This window comes from Castor canadensis, chromosome 2, assembly GCF_047511655.1.
Source record: "Castor canadensis chromosome 2, mCasCan1.hap1v2, whole genome shotgun sequence".
NCBI lineage: Eukaryota > Metazoa > Chordata > Mammalia > Rodentia > Castoridae > Castor > Castor canadensis.
This window is the reverse complement of record NC_133387.1, coordinates 16,075,789-16,095,900: the sequence shown is the minus strand read 5'-3', so window position 1 is coordinate 16,095,900 and position 20,112 is coordinate 16,075,789. Positions and strand designations below refer to the sequence as shown.

General features: G+C 36.9%; 1 protein-coding gene across 6 annotated transcripts in view; it reads left to right on the top strand.

The window, feature by feature from the left end:
• Luc7l2 (LUC7 like 2, pre-mRNA splicing factor) overlaps window positions 1-20,112 on the top strand; it is a 54,250-nt gene that overhangs the window by 20,025 nt on the left and 14,113 nt on the right. For all 6 annotated transcript variants that reach the window (XM_020160477.2, XM_020160464.2, XM_020160493.2 and 3 more), the window contains 3 exons: window positions 11,799-11,897; window positions 14,195-14,305; window positions 18,157-18,300. In XM_020160477.2, the coding sequence (XP_020016066.1) occupies window positions 11,799-11,897; window positions 14,195-14,305; window positions 18,157-18,300 (354 nt within the window). The remainder of the gene's footprint in view (window positions 1-11,798; window positions 11,898-14,194; window positions 14,306-18,156; window positions 18,301-20,112) is intronic.

Here is a 20,112-nt window from a genome sequence, read left to right as displayed (position 1 = left end):
ACATCACATCTGTGTAGAAAAAAGACACAAGGGAAGATACTGAAAATTATTGAACACCTCAAGATGGGGAAATGGTGAAGAAGAGTAGTGGAGAAGGGCTAAACTGATTAAAGCACAAAATATTTACAGGTAAAACACCAAGGCAAAATCCCCACTGAACAACAGTCACCTAAACAATGAAGGACAGAAATGTAAAACAGGTCATGTTAAGGGGAGAGAAATAGTGGGAGGGGGGGTAAATGAAGAAAGTAAAGAAGATGAATATGGTTGATGAACTTTCTGTACAAGTAGGAATATGGAATACTGAAACCTGTTGAAGTCACCACCAGAAGGGGAAATGGGGTAAGAGAATAAGGGCAGGGATGAACCAGTTTGGGGTATAGTACATGTATATATGGAAATGGCACAGCCAAACCAAATCCCCTATATAACTATCATAAACTAACAATGTTCTTGTTTAATAAAAGGACAGGAAGATAAAACCGGTCCTCTCAGGAGGAAGGAAGGGCATATGGAAAGGGTGAAGGAGAGCAAATAAGGTGGAAGTATTCTGTATTCATGTATAAAAATAGAATAATTAAAGCTGTTGAAATTGCTCTAAGAAGGGGGAAAGGGGATGAAGGAGGGGGTAAATCTTAAGGTGTATTGTAAACATGTAAATGTCAGCGTGTACCCCTGGTACAAGTATAATATGCTAACAATATCAGCTGCCACAAACAAACAGACAAGAAACCCTGTCATGGTTAGGTTTTTCAGTGTTTGGGATCTGGCAGGGGAGGAAGTTGACATGAGGGGCTACTCTGGCAGGGCAGTTGAAGAAGACCTTTTAATGAAGTGACGTTTTGAAGAGATGCATATGTTGAGAAGAAGTTAGCCATTTCTGAAGGGAATCAACTGACCCTGTGTTGTTCCTGCACAGAAACAATTTCCTAAAGTATATAGTCAGAAAACTAAAATCCTTAGCTCTGTCTACCTCTCCCGTGAATGGAGTTTGGACCTCTCTCTGTCTCTTCTTTTTTTTTTTTTGGTGGTACTTGGGGTTGAACTCAGGGCCTTGAGCCACTCCACCAGCCTATTTATTTATTTATTTAGTGAAGGATTTTTGGAGATAGGGTCTCTCGAACTGTTAGCCTGCGTTGACTTCAAACTGCTATCCTCCTGATCTCTGCCTCCTGAGTAGCTAGGATTACAGGCTTGGCCTTCTCTTTTGTTGTTTAATTACTTTCCTTCCCCAGCATGCTTCTCATTTTGCTTACCTCTTTCTCTCTGCTGGACTGTCTTCTCTGTCTGCATATTTAAATTCTGCCTGGCAGGCTACACATGATTGCCTTAGCATAGCAGTTCTGCCGTGGTGTACCAGTGTAACATTTGTTTTCTGTACTACTGAATAGGCGCTTGTTATTCATCTTGTTTTATATATATATATACTCTCTCCCTCTCTCCCAGTTAGATAGCATATTCTTTGTGAAGCAAGGCCTCTTTAGTTTTTTGAAGTTTATTTTTTGCATATTTAGGATTAGAAATGTATATAAAAGTATACCCAGCTATGCTCTTAAAAAAATTACTAAGAGGCAGGCATGGTGGGACATACCTGTAATCCTAGCACTCAAGAGACAGAAGCAGGAGAATTGTTGAGTTCCAAACCAACCTGGGCTACAGCAGTGAGACCCTGTATTACTTAAGAAAAAAAGAAAGAGAAGCTAAATAGGAACAACTCTTTTCCTTACTCTTTATTCAGCACTCATGTTTAAGACTTGTTAGTTTTGGGTTGGTAAAGTGGCTCAGTAGTAGAACACCTGCCTAACAAGTGCAATGCCCTAAGTTCAAACTCCTGTACTGCCAAAAAAAAAAAAAAGAAAAGAAAAAACAAACTTAGTTTTGAATGTTTGGATTTAAATCAGTGAAGAAAAACCTTGATTTTTACTTTAAACAATAGTGGAATAACAAACTTACACCCAGTTCTTGTTATTTCAAGGCTTTTTCCACATTAGGCTTTGTTTTGTTTTTAAGCTCATTTTTTGCTCTATCAGGATTTCAATTCAGGGCCTCATACTTGTTGCTAAGCAGGCCCTCTTCTGCTTGAGCTACTCCACCAACTCTGCTATATGTTGGGTATTTTGGAGATGGGGTTTGGAGATCTATTTGCCTGAGCAGGCTTACAACTGAGATCCTGCTGCTCTGTGCTCCTAAGCAGCTAGAATTATAGGCATGAACCACCAGTGTTCAGCTTAAGCTGGGTCTCACAGCAAGCGTTGTTTGGATGGAGAAGAGATTTTACAAATACAAGGAAGAAAGAGTGTGTAGGTGCAAGAAGTGAGGATCAAGGTGCAGGTGATGTGTGTTTTAGAAAATATTAATATAGGTGTGATAGAAGGAAGAACTAGCTGTTTTAAGGCTGGACTGTGTTTCTGTTGTTTGCTGTCCTGCTGTTATGGTTTTGTTTCACTTTTTCTCCTACCAATGTTGCTGTTTACTCTTACATTCCTTGCTATATTTCTTGATACATCTAATTATCATTTCTCACATTTGAGTGTTTTCCAGCCCTTTTATTTGAAACTCTTAGACTAGTGTGAGAAAACATAAAAAGAAAAATGGGAAAAGTATTTTTTTAAATCGACATGTTACTCATACAGAGGAGTTTCATTCTGATATTTACAATGTGTATATGATATGCTTTAACTTTTTTCTCTTTGCCCCTACTTTTTAACACTTTTTGGTGGGTTGCATTATGTTATTTACGTTACATGTTATCATATGTATAATGTACTTCTATAATCACCCCTCTACTCCCCTCACCTTCTTCTAAGAAGTATTATTACTATTAGTTTTGCAGTACTGGGGTTTGAACTCAGGGCCTACAACTTGAGCCACTCCACCAGCCATTTTTTTGTGATGGGTTTTTTTTCAAGACATGATCTCTCGAACTATTTGGCCAGGATGGCTTCAAACTGTGATCCTCCTGATCTCTGCCTCCTAAGTAGCTAGGATTATAGGAGTGAGCCACTGGCACCTGGCTAGTAGTATTATTTTAAAGAAATAAATTTGTATAAGTAAATAAATGAATGGAAGAGCTATTGGTCTAATGTAAGTTGTTTTAAATAAAAAGTGCTTTGGTTGCATAAAATTACAAAGGAAGGTGGTTTATTTATCATTACTATATTGTGCAGTGCTGGGGGTCAAATTCAGGGTCTTATGCATGCTAGACAAATACTTCATTATAATTTGCTTTGATTTTGCATGACATTGCTCCTTAGAAATATTTTTCAGTATGTCATTGTTAATAAATTATGGTGGCTTGAGTGGCAGAGTACCTGCTTATTAGCAAGTGCGAGGCCTTGAGGTTGAACCCTAGTACTGCCAAAGGGGGGAAGAAAAAGATAAAGACTATAGAGAATAAAGATAGATCTGTAGCATGCTAGACTTTCATATTCAGATTTCCTGCTGTTACATCAAATTGAACATGTATAAAACATAATACTTTCCCTCCTTCACATACCAGCCCTCCCATTTGCTTTAGTCAGTTCTCTTAGTGGTGTCATGGTTCTTATGCTTGAGATACTTGAAACTTTGGAGAGACTCCCAGACTTTTTCCTTTCCATGCTTCATTTCTACTTAGTTAAAAATTTTTGATTGAGAAATAATGTGGAGTTGTATTAAAGAGCTGTTCATGGGCTGGGGTGTGGCTCAAGTGCTTGGCAAGTACAAGATCTTAAGTTCAAATCCCAGTACTGCCAAAGAGGGGGAGAGTGGTTAAAAAAAAAAAAAAGAGCTTTTCATATCTGTACTTTGCTGTCACAAATTTAGGCAAATGTTTAACCTCTCTGAGTCTTGATTTCCATATTTGTAGGTAGGTAGTGTTGGAAATGATGATTTCAGAGCTCCTTCTCATCTTCAAAACACTTTTACTTTTCTTTAGTATTCTGGTGCCTTCTCTCACTTTCCTCTTGTAATTTGACCATACTGGTGTTATTCTTTGATTGTTGCAGTAGTCTCTCTCTTTGGTCTCTTTCTTTATCTCAATCCATCCTACATTATTACTGCTTCAAAAGCATACATTTTGTTTTATTATGTTACATTTCTGTCTCAAGTAGTCATTCATACTTCTTTGCCTAAACAGTAAGTTCTGCCTTTAGTCATTTTATGAATCTTTCAACCATCTGGTCAGAGATTGCAAACTGTTTTTTAATACTATTTTCCCCTGTCATATACTAGACATGTGGTTCTATTTAAGTTGCTCTTTTGTTGTTGTTGGACTGGGTTTGAACTCAGGGACTGGTGCTTGCTAGGCAAGTGCTCTACCCCTTAAACTACATCTTCACCACAAGTTGCTCTTCTTTAATCTGTAGATAGCAAATAATTTATTCTCTTGAACATTTCCTCAAACTATTTCCTGCTATTTTTTTCCTGTGGAAATCGTCATTTTTTTGGGAAGCCTCCCCATATACAAAGAGATAGCTTTCTTTTATGAATTCCTTTAAAAAATGGGAACATCAGAAATTACATCCTTAATTCCACAACATCTGTCAAACTATAATGTTGTATAACAAAATATTGAGCACCATAAATGGTGGGCACTGTTACAGGTCTTGGAGATTTAACAGTAATCAAGAAAGACCATCTTGGTTGGTGCCTGTGGCTCACGCGTGTGAGCCTGGCTACTTGGGAGACTGAGATCGGGAGGATTGTAGTTCAAAGCCAGTCCAGACAAATAGTTTGAGGAACCCTGTTTCAAAAATACACAACACAAAAACAGGCCTGGCAGAGTGGCTCAAGTGGTAGAGCACTTGCCCAGCAAGTGTGAGTCCCTGAATTCAAGCTCTAGTACTGCCCCCAAAAATAAATGAATAAAAGACTGTCTTCATGGAGCTTATCCTAGTGTAGTCGGTCTGGAAAAATAAGTAAGTTGACAATCTATCTTCATAGTGCCTTCAGAAACATTTCGCTTTGCAGATGCTCTACCACTTGAGCCATTTCCTTAACCCCTATCCAGCAGATCTCAAAAGTACTTGAGAAAAGTTCAGAGAGATTAAGTGTTATTTTTTCAGGATCAGGTAGATAATAAGAGGTAAGGAGTTCTTTTGTGCCTAGTCTCCATTTTGTTCATCGCTGTGCAAAAAAATATGTGGTAATGTACATCATCCCCTTTTTACACACAAACCCCATCAACAATTTAGTGCACATCTTTTCACACTTCTCTATGAACTTACAAGTGTGTGTTCATGCTTGAACAAATAGCATTTTATTTGTGAATGGTTTTCACTTGTCATGGAGTGGTGTCCATATCAGTTGTCTGCCTTTGAAAAATGCCTGCATGATGTTTATGGCTGTTTTCTTTATGTGTCCAGTAACCTAACAGAGTAATAGCCTTTGTTTTTGTTATTTTTGTATGCAACATGTCAGTAAAAACTCTTGTAACCATCTTTGTGTACATTTATTTATAGTTTCTAGTTTTTGCTTTTATGTCTCATTATTCGTTGAGAGTATAAATTCCTTGACAGTAGGATTTATATTTTCATACTGTTTGTAATCCCCTTCAGAATTTAGCTTATGGAGCCTGTACTAACATAAAAAATCAAGTATATTTATAATTCACACTGGGTAATACACTCATGTATAAAGCAATTTCTCTCTTTTTTTTTTTGGTCAGCACTGTGGTTTGAACTCAGAGCCTCATGCTTACTAGGCAGGTGCTTCATCACTTGATCCACTTCACCAGTCCTTTTTTTTGTGTGTGATAGGTTTTTCAAGATGGGGTCTCACAAACTGTTTGCCCAGGGTTGGCTTTGAACCTCAGTCCTCCTGATCTCTGCCTCCTGAGTAGCTAGGATTAGAGGCATGAGCCACCTGCACCCAGCTAAACAAGTCTTTTTAAAATTGGTCTTTTAATATGCTATAGTATTATTTCTGTTTGTTGGTATGTACAGTTTCCACATGTCTGTTTCTATTAAATTTTTTGTCAGATCCCAGTGGCTCACACCTATAATCTTACCTACTTCGGAGGCTGAGATCAGAAGGATCTTGTTTCGGGCCACCCCAGGCAAATAGTTCCAGAGACCTAATAACCAGAGCAAAATGTGGTGGAGATATGGCTCAAGTGGTAGAATGCCTGCTTTGCAAGCGTGAAGCCCTGAGTTCAAACTTCAACTCCACGAAAAATTTCTCTAAAATTATAGTCGTTTCATTGAGTTTTCTGACGTAAGAATAATACAGGCTCACTAAATAGAATTTATCTAGCACCAAAAAATTAAAACAAACCTCACAGTAATGAGTTTTGTGTGTTTCTGAATCACAAAAGTGGCATTTTATCATATTTTTGCCATCTTCTGTTTTACCAAATGCCAGAAGAATGTGTGTGTGTGTACCCCTCACTGAGGCACAAAAGAAACAACTTCTGTTTTTTTTGTGTGGGGGTGGTGGTGGTGGTTCTGGGGTTAGAACTCAGGGCTTCATGCTTACAAAACAGATACTCTCCCACTTGAGCCACACCTCCAGTCTATTTTGTTTTGGTTATTTTGGAGATAGTTGACTGTTTGCCAGGCTAGCCTTCAACTGGGAGCCTCCTGATTTCCCAAGTAGCTTGGATTACAAATGTGAGCCATCAGTGCCCGGCTGTTTTTCTTTGCTTTTCAGATGGTCTCACTGTATATCCTAGACTGGCCTTGAACTCACATTTTCCTGTGTCAGCCTCCTGAGCGGTAGGATTATAAACTAACATCACTGGGCCCTATGGGAGCACCATTTTTTAACAGCTATATGTGTTGTTGTATGGCTGTTACATAGTTAAATAAAGCTGTTGAGAGGCTCTTAAAATGTTTCTTTTGTACAGCAAAAACATTGTTAATCTTTCTTGCCCATTTTTTGTACTTACTGTTTCCTTAAGTTTTCAGAACTCTTTATAGTCAAATCAAGTTTATTTCACAATCATGGTTTATGCAGCAGGAATTGTGCAAAACCTACTCTATGTAGGAATGAGAAATGGGAAATAGAACTTTTTTAGAGTCCATTTGGGAAGATAACATTCATTTTCAGAAATGAAGAACTAAAAAGCAACTTTGTTAAACAGAAAAACAGTCTAGAATGCTTTTGAGTTTTAAGATACATTGTCAGGATCATGTAGGATCAGGATCAGTTATCTGGTCAAGACCTGTAGAGAAATGGATTTAAAATGGAGGAAAAAAACAGAACTGAATTTATTCCATTGAAAAGTAAGCATCAGCTTTTCCATTTTTAATCTAAGAATGTCTGTTAATTAAAATACCAAGAATAAACTCTGGAAAGAATTTGGCTGTGAAGTAAATTATTTACTAAACGTTAATAAATGGAAACACTTCTTTTGGGTTTCATCACATAGTTATTTTAAGTTAGGATAAATTTTTAAACATTTAATTTTGTTCAGTTTCACTAACTTACAAAGAGAAACAGCAGCAACAAATATCCAAGCACTTGGTGTTGGAAACACTGACACCATTAGTGATGAAGTCAGGATGGATCTGGCAGAGATACAGGGGCTAGAGATTGGTTCATAGTTGGTCATAGTGTGGTTCTGTCATGGTTCCTTCCCTCTGTAGTGGCTCTTTAATTACATAAATAGCATCATGGAGAATGTTAACCAAGGCATGCTTTCCCTTTCACTCACTTTTACAGTGGCAGATAGTTGTTGGGAGGTTCTTTGGCTTGCTTGCTTTTTTAATTTACTTATATGCTTGGCATAGTGCCAGTTGTGGTGCTTGGTTGTGATGGTCTGGACAGAGGAAATAGATGACTGGTACTTAACTCAGAGCATCTGCCTTGCTACACCTATCCTGCTAGGTCCTTTAGAGATGAGATGGGCACTGAAGACATGCTAGACAAAAAAAAAAAAAGAGAGAGAAGAAGATAAAAAGCCTTTATTTATAGCTAGGCCTTGCTCCTGAGATTTTGGCCTTGAAGTTAATATAAGCCAGACTTGACTATAAAGTTCCAAGAGTTCAGGATAGTGATAGCCCGTGTAGTCTGTCTTTTGGAAGAGAAGAACACACACAAAAAAGACTAGCTTGAAAAACTTCAGGAACGGAGTCCAGGGAAAGGAGATAATCCAAGGAACGGCTAGGAACTCCTGCCCTCCAGAGCAGTTTTGTCCTGGGATGTGTCTGGACCACCCTTGCTTGTTAATAAGCCTAGAGCCCCCAGTGCCAAATGTTCCTCTCTGACCTCTTCCCAGTTTGGGCCATTGAACAGATCATTATTAAGGATTCTTATATACCATGTATAGGTACATAGTGGATAAAACCAACAAGATTCCTTGCCCTTGTGGACCTTACATTCCAATAAGCCCGTACATCTGCCCCCTCTTTACCTCAAGACAGACCTTCCTCCCAACTCTCACCAAAAACTTAGCCCTTACTACAGTGGCATAATTCTGTACTTTCATTTGTTCATTTTATTCTTGAATTACATAGCTCCTTTTCTTCCTTCGGTTTGGTTGCGTGTTATAAACTTAGTTGGGATATGTTTGTGTCCTAGAATTCCTGCCATAGAGACATGTGTGAGGTAAAATTTATGTTATTTTCAAGTTTTTCTTGAGAACAGATTGGAAATGTAGTGAGGAGGGATGAATAAGGGGAAACTGGTAAAAATGCAGCTTTGAGTGTCTGCTGTGAAGAGCTTTTTAAAATTTTTTTTAAGATGTTACGGGAGATGACTTACTGAAAAATGCTAAAAGATAAGTTAGTACTGAAATAAATGGCACTAACATGGTTAAGTGGAAAAGGTGTTAGACTAAGAATCAGTCTAACCAGATTTTTCTAAGTACTCTGAGCAAGTCATTCTTTTTGTCCAAGAATGGGAATGAAACTAGATTAGTCAGTGGTTTTCAACACCACAAACCAAAAACACCAGGGAGGTTTTTTACAGTTCAGTCAGTATTTAGGAGGTAGGACCTGGGCCTGGTTTTAAAAAGCTTCCATTGATGTTAGGTCAGAACTTCCTGGGTCCAGGTTGAGAACTACTTGTAACTGTGATGTCTTACACTTTATGAAATATGATAAAATATAGTACTCCGTGAACAAGAACAACTGCAGAAATGCATACAGATAGATGTAAAGGGAGTTGTTGCAGGGATGTTAAGAAAACAAGAAGCCTATTGACTTACAAAGACTGACATATTCTTTTGCCATTAATTTCTTTCATTCTTACCTTAATTTTTGGAAAATTTTAAAGGGTACTTAAGTTTTTTCTACTTCTTTTTCTTAATAAGGAATTACTTTTTGCTTTGTTTTGTTTTTGATGTTACTAGGGTTTGAACTCAGCCTCATGCTTGCTAGGCAGGTGCTCTTACCACTTACACCACTCCTCTAGCAGCAGGGTTTTTTGTTTGTTTGTTTGTTTGTTTTTTTGAGATTAGGCCTTGGGCTTGTGAACCTTCTATCTCAGCCTCCCTATTGCTGTGATGATAGGCATGTGTCTCCATGCTGAGCTTCCTTATTATTTCTTACAGGGAAACTTAGGGACACTATTTATTCTTTTCCCGTTCATTCCTTTATGTAATTAAGAACTGAGTCTGCTGGCCAGTGGCTCACTCCTATAATCCTAGCTATTCAGGACGCAGAGATCAGGAGGATCGCAGTTCAGAGCCAGTCCCAGGCAAATGGTATGTGAGACCCTATCTTGAAAAAAAAACCATCATAAAAAAAAGGGCTGGTGGAATGGATCAAATGGTAAGAGCACCTGTCTAGCAAGTATGAAGCCTGAGTTAAAATCCCAGTGCTGCCACAAAAAAAAGAATAAGAACTGAGCGTAATATAGTTTTACAGAGGAACATTGTTTTTTTGTTTTTTTTAAAGTTGTAAAATCTAGAATTTGAAAGCATAAAAGCTACCTGGTTGAATTCTTTCTTCAATATCTGTGAATATGAAAACTGTATTTGAACCCCTCAGCTATCTGTGAACTCACTTACTTCAAGGAGGTTTCTTCCATCTTTAGAAACCTGTAATTATTAGAAAGTATTTTCTTTTTATATTGAGAGAATTAAAACCTAATTGAGTCCCTTGGGCTCATTATAGAACAAGTCTATTTTTGCTTCGGAATTCGAAGTTCTTCATTTGGTTAATGAATAGCTTACATGTTTGTTTTTCTCTTCTCCACCAATTTCCCTGTAACATGACTTTTCTGCATATCTTGGTTTTGAGACACTTTGTCTCATTCATACTTCTTTTGAAATGTGTTAGCACACAGAACTTGCTCTTTGGAGGTCAGGAGTTGATTTTGAAACCAGTGTTCAGTAAATATTTCTCACTTGGCTCATAATACAGCTTTTTAAAGTTAATGTTAGGTCACAGATTTATCTCAGTCATGCCATACTATAATTCTTATTTTTTTGTGCTGTTGTTTGCTTGCTTTTTATGTGGCCTTTCTGTGGTCTTATGAGGCTAGGCCACCCTCAGACTCTTCCTGCCTGTTTCCTGGGTGCCGGGATTACAGGCATTTACTATATAACCCTTTTCACTAATTAGGCTTAAAGTTAGTCTGATTTTCTGCTCATCCTAGTTATTTATTTGTAAATTTATTTTCATAGAGAACCATTTCTTCATATTTGTTTGATTAAATTTTATCTGGTCTAGTAATCTTTTTGAGTCTTGATTCAGTCAAGGCACTGTCCTTCTAAGTTTGGGATATTATGCAAGTCTAATGATCAAATTCTTTGTTTCATAAATACTAAGGTTGATGGCAAGAAGAAAAGAGTTAGGTACACTGTCATTTGTAGACACATGAAGCTAAGGGTCATGTCTGTGTGCAGTAGATACTCAGGTCCCACTTTCTGTTACCATATGCTCTGCTGCACCTGAGTCGCACCTAGCTTGTGCCTTCCTTCCTCCTCACTCATGCACTCACTCACTCTGTCTTTGCTAGGGTTCCTTCTTTTCTTTCTTTGCTGGGGAAAGAAAGAACCCGGAGCCCCCAGCATGCGAGGCAAGTGCTTTACCACTAGGTCACATCCTTAGCCCTGTCTGCTTTCTTACTAGCATAAATTAATTGTGCAAAAGACTTGCATTGTGATATTTCCATACCTATAGTGTGCTTTGATCAAATTTATTACCTCTGTTACTTCCTTAACCTCCCCTCCTTTCACAGGTTTTTTTAAAAGATGGTCTTGATATGTTACCCAGGCTGAAGTCAGAACTTGTGGTCCTCCTGCCTCAACCTCCTGAGTGCTGGGATTACAGGTGTGCACTATCACACGCAGCACTGGTTCTCCCTCTTTAGATATAGTTTAAATAGATCTTCTTGAGAAAAGTCTTCTTTGACCACCTCTTCTTTGAACTTTTTGTTCAAAGACACGGCTCTTGTTTATTGTTTCCCCTTTTCTAGAATGCAAGCTGCATAAAGTTAGAGGCTGGCTATGTTTGTGTCTCTTAGTGGTACTTAGTTAATTGAAGGAATGACTTTACTACCATCACTGTTTTGTTGTTATGCATTGTTTGTGTGAGCGAAATAACAGACATATTTACTATACTGTTTTGTACTCCTTGTTACTAGCCTTCCATGGACCAAGGGCTGGAGTTTGCAGACCTCCAATTGAAAAGTCTTCTTTGCTTTGATCACCCACTAATCACATTTGTAATTAACTTTGTACCTTGCCCATTTTTTTCTCTTTTTTTCCCCAAAACAATTTCATGAGAGATCTTGTCAGTTGTCCATATACACATAGAAATAGATAGAAGTATCTATATAACAATATATATTCTTAAGAGAGCTATGGTTGTTGAGGAAGTTTTGAAATGTGTTTTTAATATTAAGTCTTTTTTTTTTGTCTCCTCTAGAGAATGGATCTTGGAGAATGTCTGAAAGTCCATGACCTGGCCTTAAGAGCAGATTATGAAATTGCATCCAAAGAGCAGGATTTTTTCTTTGAACTTGATGTATGTGATTTTACTATAATGGTTGTATTGTCTTTTGTAGTAAAACATTTTGAATATGTATTAATATTTCTTAATAGAAAGACTCTTAGCACATTATCCTCTATGGTTATGTGAATGTTAGTACTTAAGGTCATGTTTTGTTTTTGTTTTACACAACACTTTAAAATATAAGGTGAAGCTGGGTATATTTTAAGAAAATCTGTAAAAGTCATACAATTCATATATTCTTTTGAAAAATTAAGTCTCTTTGTCCCAATAAAATAAAAATGGTGTGTATTTTAGGCCTGTTCTTTAAATCTACTGAATGTTTACGTTCATATTTATTTTGTATTATCTATAGATAATGGGGGGTATTAAAGACAATATTTTGAATGTAGAAGTAATAGAAGATGCCATTTAAGTATCTGAATGTGACTTTATATGACGATTTCTTGTATAAAAATAAACTTTTTTTTGTATTTTTAAAAAGCAAGCCAATCAAGGTGGGCGCCGGTGGCTTACAACTGTAATCTTAGCTACTTGGGAGACAGAGATCAGGAGGATCAAGGTTCGAAACCAACCCAGGCTATTTTAAATGGCTTGAAAGTCCCTATCTCAAAAAAAAAACACTTCACACAAAAAAAGGGCTGGCAGAATGACTCAAGGAGTAGAGCACCTGCCTAGCAAGTATTCAGCCCTGAGTTGAAACCCCAATACAGTGCCCCCCAAAAAAGCAAGCCAGTCAGTATCACAGAATACATGAGCATAAGCCTTGGTTTTGTTTTGTTTTGGTCAGTGAGATAAAATAGGTATTTTTATTTGCTTTGGGAGATAAAGCAATAAAGACCCTTCTGGCTTTATTTCTCTGAATGTCCAAGAACTTTTGCTGCCAGAGGAAATGGAAATCTTATGTAAATAGATGAGTACATTCTGAGCATAAATTACAGCAGAAACTCCCATCATTTGGATGTGATGGTATAGATACTTAGGTTAATTTATAGGATAAATATTATTGAGATACAGGATAGCTGAGTGAAAGAGTAATTTTTTAGGTATTGCCAACTTGCTTTTCATGGGAATTATCAGTTTACTCTCCCACCAGTAATGTATGAGATTACATATTTCCCATATAGCCACATAGTATGTTAAGATCTCTTTAGGCAACTTTGACAGGCAAAAGGTAGTATATACTGAATAAGTTTATATTTTTTAGTTAATTTAAAGGTGTTGATAGGGATTTTTCTAGTACAGACACTGTTAAAATTCTCAGTGGTTCTTTTTTGAACAAATAGTAAGTTTTCCTGATGGTAAAATTTTCATTGCGGAAATTTAAAAAAATGCAGAAAGCAAGAAGTTATCTCAGTATCCAAAAATGATTTATTGGCACTTTGTATATGGTCTTCATTTTTTTCTATACTTTTATCTTACAAAATTGGGATATTACTGCATATAATGTTTGCAACTTTTCATTTATAAATGAATCGTAAACATTTTCCTGTTTTCAGGTATTTTATTAAAACCTTTTAAAATGACTGAAGGTCAAGATTTCATAATGTTGTTGGACTGGCAGTGGCTTAAGCGGTAAGAGCCCCTGCCTAGCAAGCACGAGGCCCTGAGTTCAACCACAGTGCTGCCAAAAAGAGTTCATAGTGTTAGTTGAATATTTAGAGTATTTATAACTTCACTGTTACAGCACTGTGAATAAACATCTCTGGATGTTATTTCTTAAGACAAATTTCTGGAAGTAAAGTTACTGAGTCCAAGACATTTTAAAGTCTTTTTGGTGCACCAGTGGGTCTTGCTGTGTATAGCCTAGCTTATGTCAAACTTGTGATCCTCCTGCCTCAGCCTTCTGAGTACTGAGATTACAGAAATGTGCTACCAGATCTGGATAAAAGTTTGCCCTTTTATGAAGGCAAGATTGGTTTGTGCTTCCTTAAACAGAGTAAGAAAGTGACAGTTTCCTTGTATCCATTACCTTTCCTGGAATTATTTGTTTACTGTTTGCTAATTTGGTAGTAGATACATAGTGTTTTGGATTTATAATTAAAACTGCCTTTTTCTCTCTTCCCCACCCCCCCATGGAAGCATTTTAAAAAAGTATTAGTGGGTTTTTTTTCTTTTTTCTTTTCTTTTTTTTTTTTTTTGGTACTAGAGTTTGAACTCAGGACCCCAGCCCAGTACTGGGGATTGAACTCAAAGCTTCACACAGTGCCAGTGGTGTTCAACCACTGGGCTACACCCTCAGCCCCCAAAGTATAATTTTTGAATAAAGTTGACTTTCTGGCAGTAATTTCATTTTAAATTAAACTTTATAGGCCATGGATCATCTGCAGTCATTCATTGCAGATTGTGATCGAAGAACAGAAGTGGCTAAGAAAAGACTGGCAGAAACCCAAGAAGAAATTAGTGCTGAAGTGGCAGCAAAAGTAAGAGTCTTGATCCTTTCAGCAGTACAGAATGCAGGCTCAGTTCCCTACGCTGTTTGTCTTCATTATGGAACTGACTGGCAGGAGATTGCAAAGACATATATAAAAATTCTGGGTACTTTTCTTCTTGTTTACCCCAATACCAACATCTTATACAACTGTAGTACAGTATCAGAGAATTAATACCAGTTAATATGTTTGATATTTTATCATAACTTTTATACAAAATTTATTATATAAATTAATAAGCATTATATTCAGAGTTCACTAGCGATGCATGCATAACTGGTATATGTGTATGTATGTGTAGTTTTCTGCAATTTTAACCCGTAGCACCTACACCACAATTAAGATATCCATGGCATCATCACAAAACTCCCTCAATAGTACTTGCTCCATCTTCATAGCCACACCCATATGCTCTCCCCCATCTCCAGCCCCATGGCAACCACTAATGTTTGTCTCTAAAAGTAGGTTATTTCACGAATATTGGGTAAGTTGGGTTCACACAGTCACACAGTCATTTTAAACACAACTGACGATAATGAGGGACTGACTAAGAGCTGCGTCATATGAATTGATCTGGGTAATGTTAAAATTGTTGGTTTGGAAATACTATTTTTAAAATTTATTTTTTATTGTACTTGTTTAAAACTGCATGTAATAAATTAATGAGTAAGGCAGGCTTGGGATGTATGTGTTATATGCCATGAAAATAGTTGGAATAAACTGGTTTCCCAGGAGGAGGATGATAACAATGGTGAAGAGCATATCAAATTCCAGTGGAAAGACATGGTCTCAAGGAGAAAAAGTTTCACTGTGTATTTTCCTAATGTCTAATGCTGTTAAATTATTTTTTCACATGTATGCTTGCTGTTTTCTTTTTAGTGAAATGTCTTGTGTATATCTTTGCTCATTTTCTAATTGGAATGCTGGTGTTTAAGCCACTGAATATTGACTGACTTACATGTTTTACTTGGCTTTTTAAAAAAATGTTTTGTGAACTTAACACACACACAATGCATGTAGAAAAGTAGACTGAATCTCAGTGGGTCTATCACCAAGTTTCAGAACCATCAGTTTTGTATTGTCTTTCTTTGTTTGGGGGTGGTACCTGGGTTTGAACTTAAGGCTTTGTACTTGCTAGGCAGGTGCTCTACCACTCAAGCCATGCCTCAGCCCTTTACTGTTGCTTTTATTTCCTTTCAGAAGCAAATTTTAGACATTGTTTTGCTTGTAAAACAGGCAGTACAACATGCAAAAGTTGGCAATAGTTTTTAATGCTAATTTCCAAATATGTTCATTTTCCCTATATAGAATCAACTTGTTATAATCATACTCCAAAGAAGATACTCTATATTGTCTTTGGTTGATTTGATAACTTACTACTTTATAACATAGTATAGATACCATGCAGTATAATCTAGAGCATTTTACAAAAGTGCAGAATGGGGGAGACGGAGTTCCGCAGGTAGCATTAAAGTATAGCCTTAAGGAATTTATGTACAAAGGGAAATACATTCTTTTTTTTTTTTTTTTTTAAAAGAAAAATGTTACTTTTTTTTTTTTGTTTAGCTAACCTTTTCTGAAAAGCTGGGTGAAAATGGAGACTATTAAGACCAAGGTCCTGAAGTACAAGGAATCTAGTATCTCACGGTTAAGAGATCTTAAGTGCTCATGCACTGACAACTTGTGTTGGTGGTACAGCATTGTGTTGGTTATCTATCACTACTACATAGCAAACCACCTCAAAACTCAGTGACTCAGTATTTATTTACCCCTTTACCTTATAGTTGATTTAGAGTGAACTTGATAGTTATTCCTGTCTCAGCTGCATGTGTCACATGTAATACATTTAGCAGGAGGCAACTAGGTGTGCTCTGAAGGCTTCCCTGGCCGTGTTCTTGTGCTTGCAGAGGTGCAGAAGCATCACACACCCAGTCACACAGTGCCTTTCAAGACTTCCCTTAGATCATGTTTGCTACCATTCCAGTAACCAAAGCAGTGCATGGATAACAGGGAAGGGTGAAGATCTTTGGGCATTGATGCAGCCATTCAGTGACAGATATTTTTAGGAAAATAGCATTTGGGTAAAGCATGAAGCTAGTGACAATGATAGAGTTGACATTCTGTTTGAGGGAAGGAATATCAGATTGAAGGCAAAATTTTTGGCACACTGCTTTGTTGGCACTGGATGTCCATATTAAACTAAAATCTGTACTAATGTAATTGGCCACCCATCAGGCTAAATACTTACTGTGTGGTCAAAAAAAAGACTCTGTACAGTAATCACTTGGTATTTGTGGGTGTATGGTTCCAAGGAGACCACTGTTGAGGAAAAACCGATAATGTTCAGAATATGTACAGTTTAGTACTGTGGTGTGTATGCTTGATTTCCCATAACATTTTGCAACTTCTACTGAAGACATGCCACTTTTCAACTAATGTCAAATTTTCACTTTATTACTTAAATTAAGTTCATTATATGCCCTTTTTTGGCTTGAGAGGTTTACTATAACTTTTACCTTGCTTTTTGGACACCATTTACTTTTTGGGAGGCATGTTTTCACAGAATTAAAAGCAAAGAAACAGATCACACACAAACACAATTGATCATAACATGAACTGACTGAGCTGGGTTATATGCACATGGAAATTCATCATTTTTTTTGAAATTTCTTTGCTATACTATTTGTGTATTATTCATTTTGACCATGAGTGGTCAAAACCACATGAAATAAATCCAGGACCGCTATATATATATAACATTCCATTGAAACAGGAGGAATGAATTGGTTTCTCAAGCTAATGAAGGTGATCAGAAGGAGGAGGCACATCAAATCCTAAAGCAAGAATTAATCTCAGTTGAAAGACATGGTCTCAAGGAGAGGAAGTACCATGCTAATGTACTGATAATCAACACTGCTGTATGGTACACAGAAAACACATTTTTCTAATTTCTTACAACTTTGTAAGGAAGGTGTTTTCCCTATTACTCAGATGAGAAATGGATTCATGGTTAAGTAACTGGCCAGAAAATCCACATATATGAGGCTCTTAAGCTGTGTCTACCTTGTGTTACAAAGTGTCCCCCAGTTCATTTCTTTGACTCATATTTGAACCTGTGATTGTAGGGCATCAGATTTACAAAGATGGAAAATTCAGTTAGCTATCTCCCCCCCCCCCTTTTTTTTTTGTGGTGCTGGGAATCAAATTCAGGACTTCATGCATGCTCTGAAGCACTTCATGACTGAGCTACATCCCCATCCCCAGCACAATACATGTCAAATAACTGTCAAAAAACATGCAGAAGCTGGCACAAGAAGGGTATGGTCCTCTGTGCTTAATGTGTTTGAGAATGGAATGTTGTGCTTCTTCAAGAATGTGTTAAAGAAAGACTGTTGAGTTAGATCTTGTTGAATGAATGGACATCCACTAGATAGGCAAGAAAGGTAAAGGATAACATCTCAGGAAGAGGGAACAATATATGCAAAGTCACAGGCAGAAAACAACAGGGTAAATCTGGGAAGCTAAGTATACTATAGATTATGATAAGCGGTGGGGGAACAGCAAGATAGGATTTGGGAAGGTGCAAGGAGCAAGATCAAGGAAGAAAAGTTATAACTGGAAAGTAGCAGTTATATTGAGATCACTAGTATCCCTGACCTCAGTGAGGTGAAGGCTGGTAAGTTCCAAACATCCTGTATCTTAGTAATTCAAGAAATGCTCGGAAAGCATTATTTACACTCATTGCAAAGATTTACAAATCTTTTCAGAGCATTTTTGTAAATCCTTTGAAGTTCAATATTCATTCTGATGCTTATTCGTGATCTTTTCCTGTTTCTTCCTAGGCAGAACGTGTTCATGAGTTAAATGAAGAAATTGGAAAATTGTTAGCCAAGGTGGAACAACTAGGAGCTGAAGGGAATGTAGAAGAATCTCAGAAAGTAATGGACGAAGTAGAGAAAGCACGGGCAAAGAAAAGAGAAGCAGAGGTAAATTCTTAAAGTCACACTAATGCCTTATTATTAGTCCTTCTTGTAGAACATATATTTAATTCAAAGTTATTAAAAGGAGTTTAAACCAATTTAGGAATATTTGTTCTGTGTCATATTGTATTTTATTCAAAAATTGGTGGTTTTGGGGAATTTGGGGACATTGACATAGAAATTTATAACTAGTAGATTTAACTAAATTAGCTAGTTACAAATACCAACACACATAATACACTCTGCATGCTACACTGCCCCCATTGGCCCCCATGGCAGTTGTAGCATTCTTGCCTCTCTTCTCATCTCACCACAATCTGCTAATACTTTGGGGCATCTTTTCTCCTCTTTCACAGTACAGGTCAAAATTTGAGATCCTACTGGGTGCCAGTGACTCATGTCTATAATCCTAGCTACTTGAGAGGCTGAGATAGGGAGGATCTCTGTTCATGGCCAGCCCGTTCTCAAGACCCCATCTCCAAAACAACCAGACAACATGGACTGGAGGTGTGGCTTTAGTGGTAGAGCGCCTGCTTTGCAAGTGTGAAGCCCTGAGTTTAAACCCCAGCCTCATCAAAGAAAAAAAAAAAAAAAGGAAACATATGATAAGATAGTAGATACAAACCCAATGTTATAGTAAGTGCAAATGGTCTAAACATTTCAGTTAAAAGACAGTAGAAGACTGATTTTTTTTTTTTTTTTTTAAGCAAGACAGCTATATGATGTCTACAAGAAACCAGCCCCTTTAAAGACACAGGTTAAAAGTAATAGGATGGAAAAAGACAGACATTCTTCATAGTTTCAGTGTCTTAATACTTAGGATTTCTTTAAATATAATGAATGTCAATCCAAAAAATAAACAATGTGAATGTTAAAATGCAGAGTAATTTATAGTTAATGTATTTCCCCAAAAGACTCTGGTAATGAAATCAGAGTATTATTTTCCTTCCATATAGTTGTAGTCTTTATGAAAGTCTGTAACTGTGTACAAAGCTTTCCTACTGTTGCCCAGGAGCTTAACATCTTCACCCTTTTGATTTTTACCAAGGTCCTTGCACTGAATAGATTTTGTTTGCTTGCACATAATAGAAAACCTCATTCTGACTTAGAGAAGGTTTTTGTTTTTCTCACTAAATATTTAGGGTTGGGGAGTCTGGGGTGGTAGACAGTGTAGTCCCATCGTGCCATCTGGAGTACAAGACTAATCTTGACTTTATGGTCAGCTATCCTTTCTGTATAGACTCGCCTTCATTCTTACCAATTTGTGCTAGTAATCAATTTGTTCACTTAACCTAGAAAAAAAAAGGCCTTACCTCTTAAGGTAAATAGAAAAAAGATCAAAGCACAATAATGAGTTGACTTGAATTCATGTGTTAGTTCATGTACATTTTAATTTAAAATTTCTTTACTGTGAAATATTTTCAGCAAAGTAAAAAAGAATACAAAGACTATGCTAGTATTAGTTACCCAGACTCCCCAAATGTTAATGTTTTACCACATTTGCATTATTACTATCCTCCGTGTGTGTTTAAACTGTGTTGCATACTATGTGCTTCCTAAAAGGATGTTTTATCATATACGTGTATATATGTATATGTATATATATAGATAGATAGGTAGATATATGAAAACATGGCATAATTATCAAAAATTGAGAATTAACATTGATTCAAGGCTATTATTTTATTCAGCTATCATTAGTTGTCCCAATAATACTTTTGGTGGGGGTAGGTAGTATTGGGGTTTAAACTTGGCCTAGTACTTGCTAGGCAGGCTCTTAACTTTTTTTTTTTTTTTTGCACAGCATTGGGGCTTGAT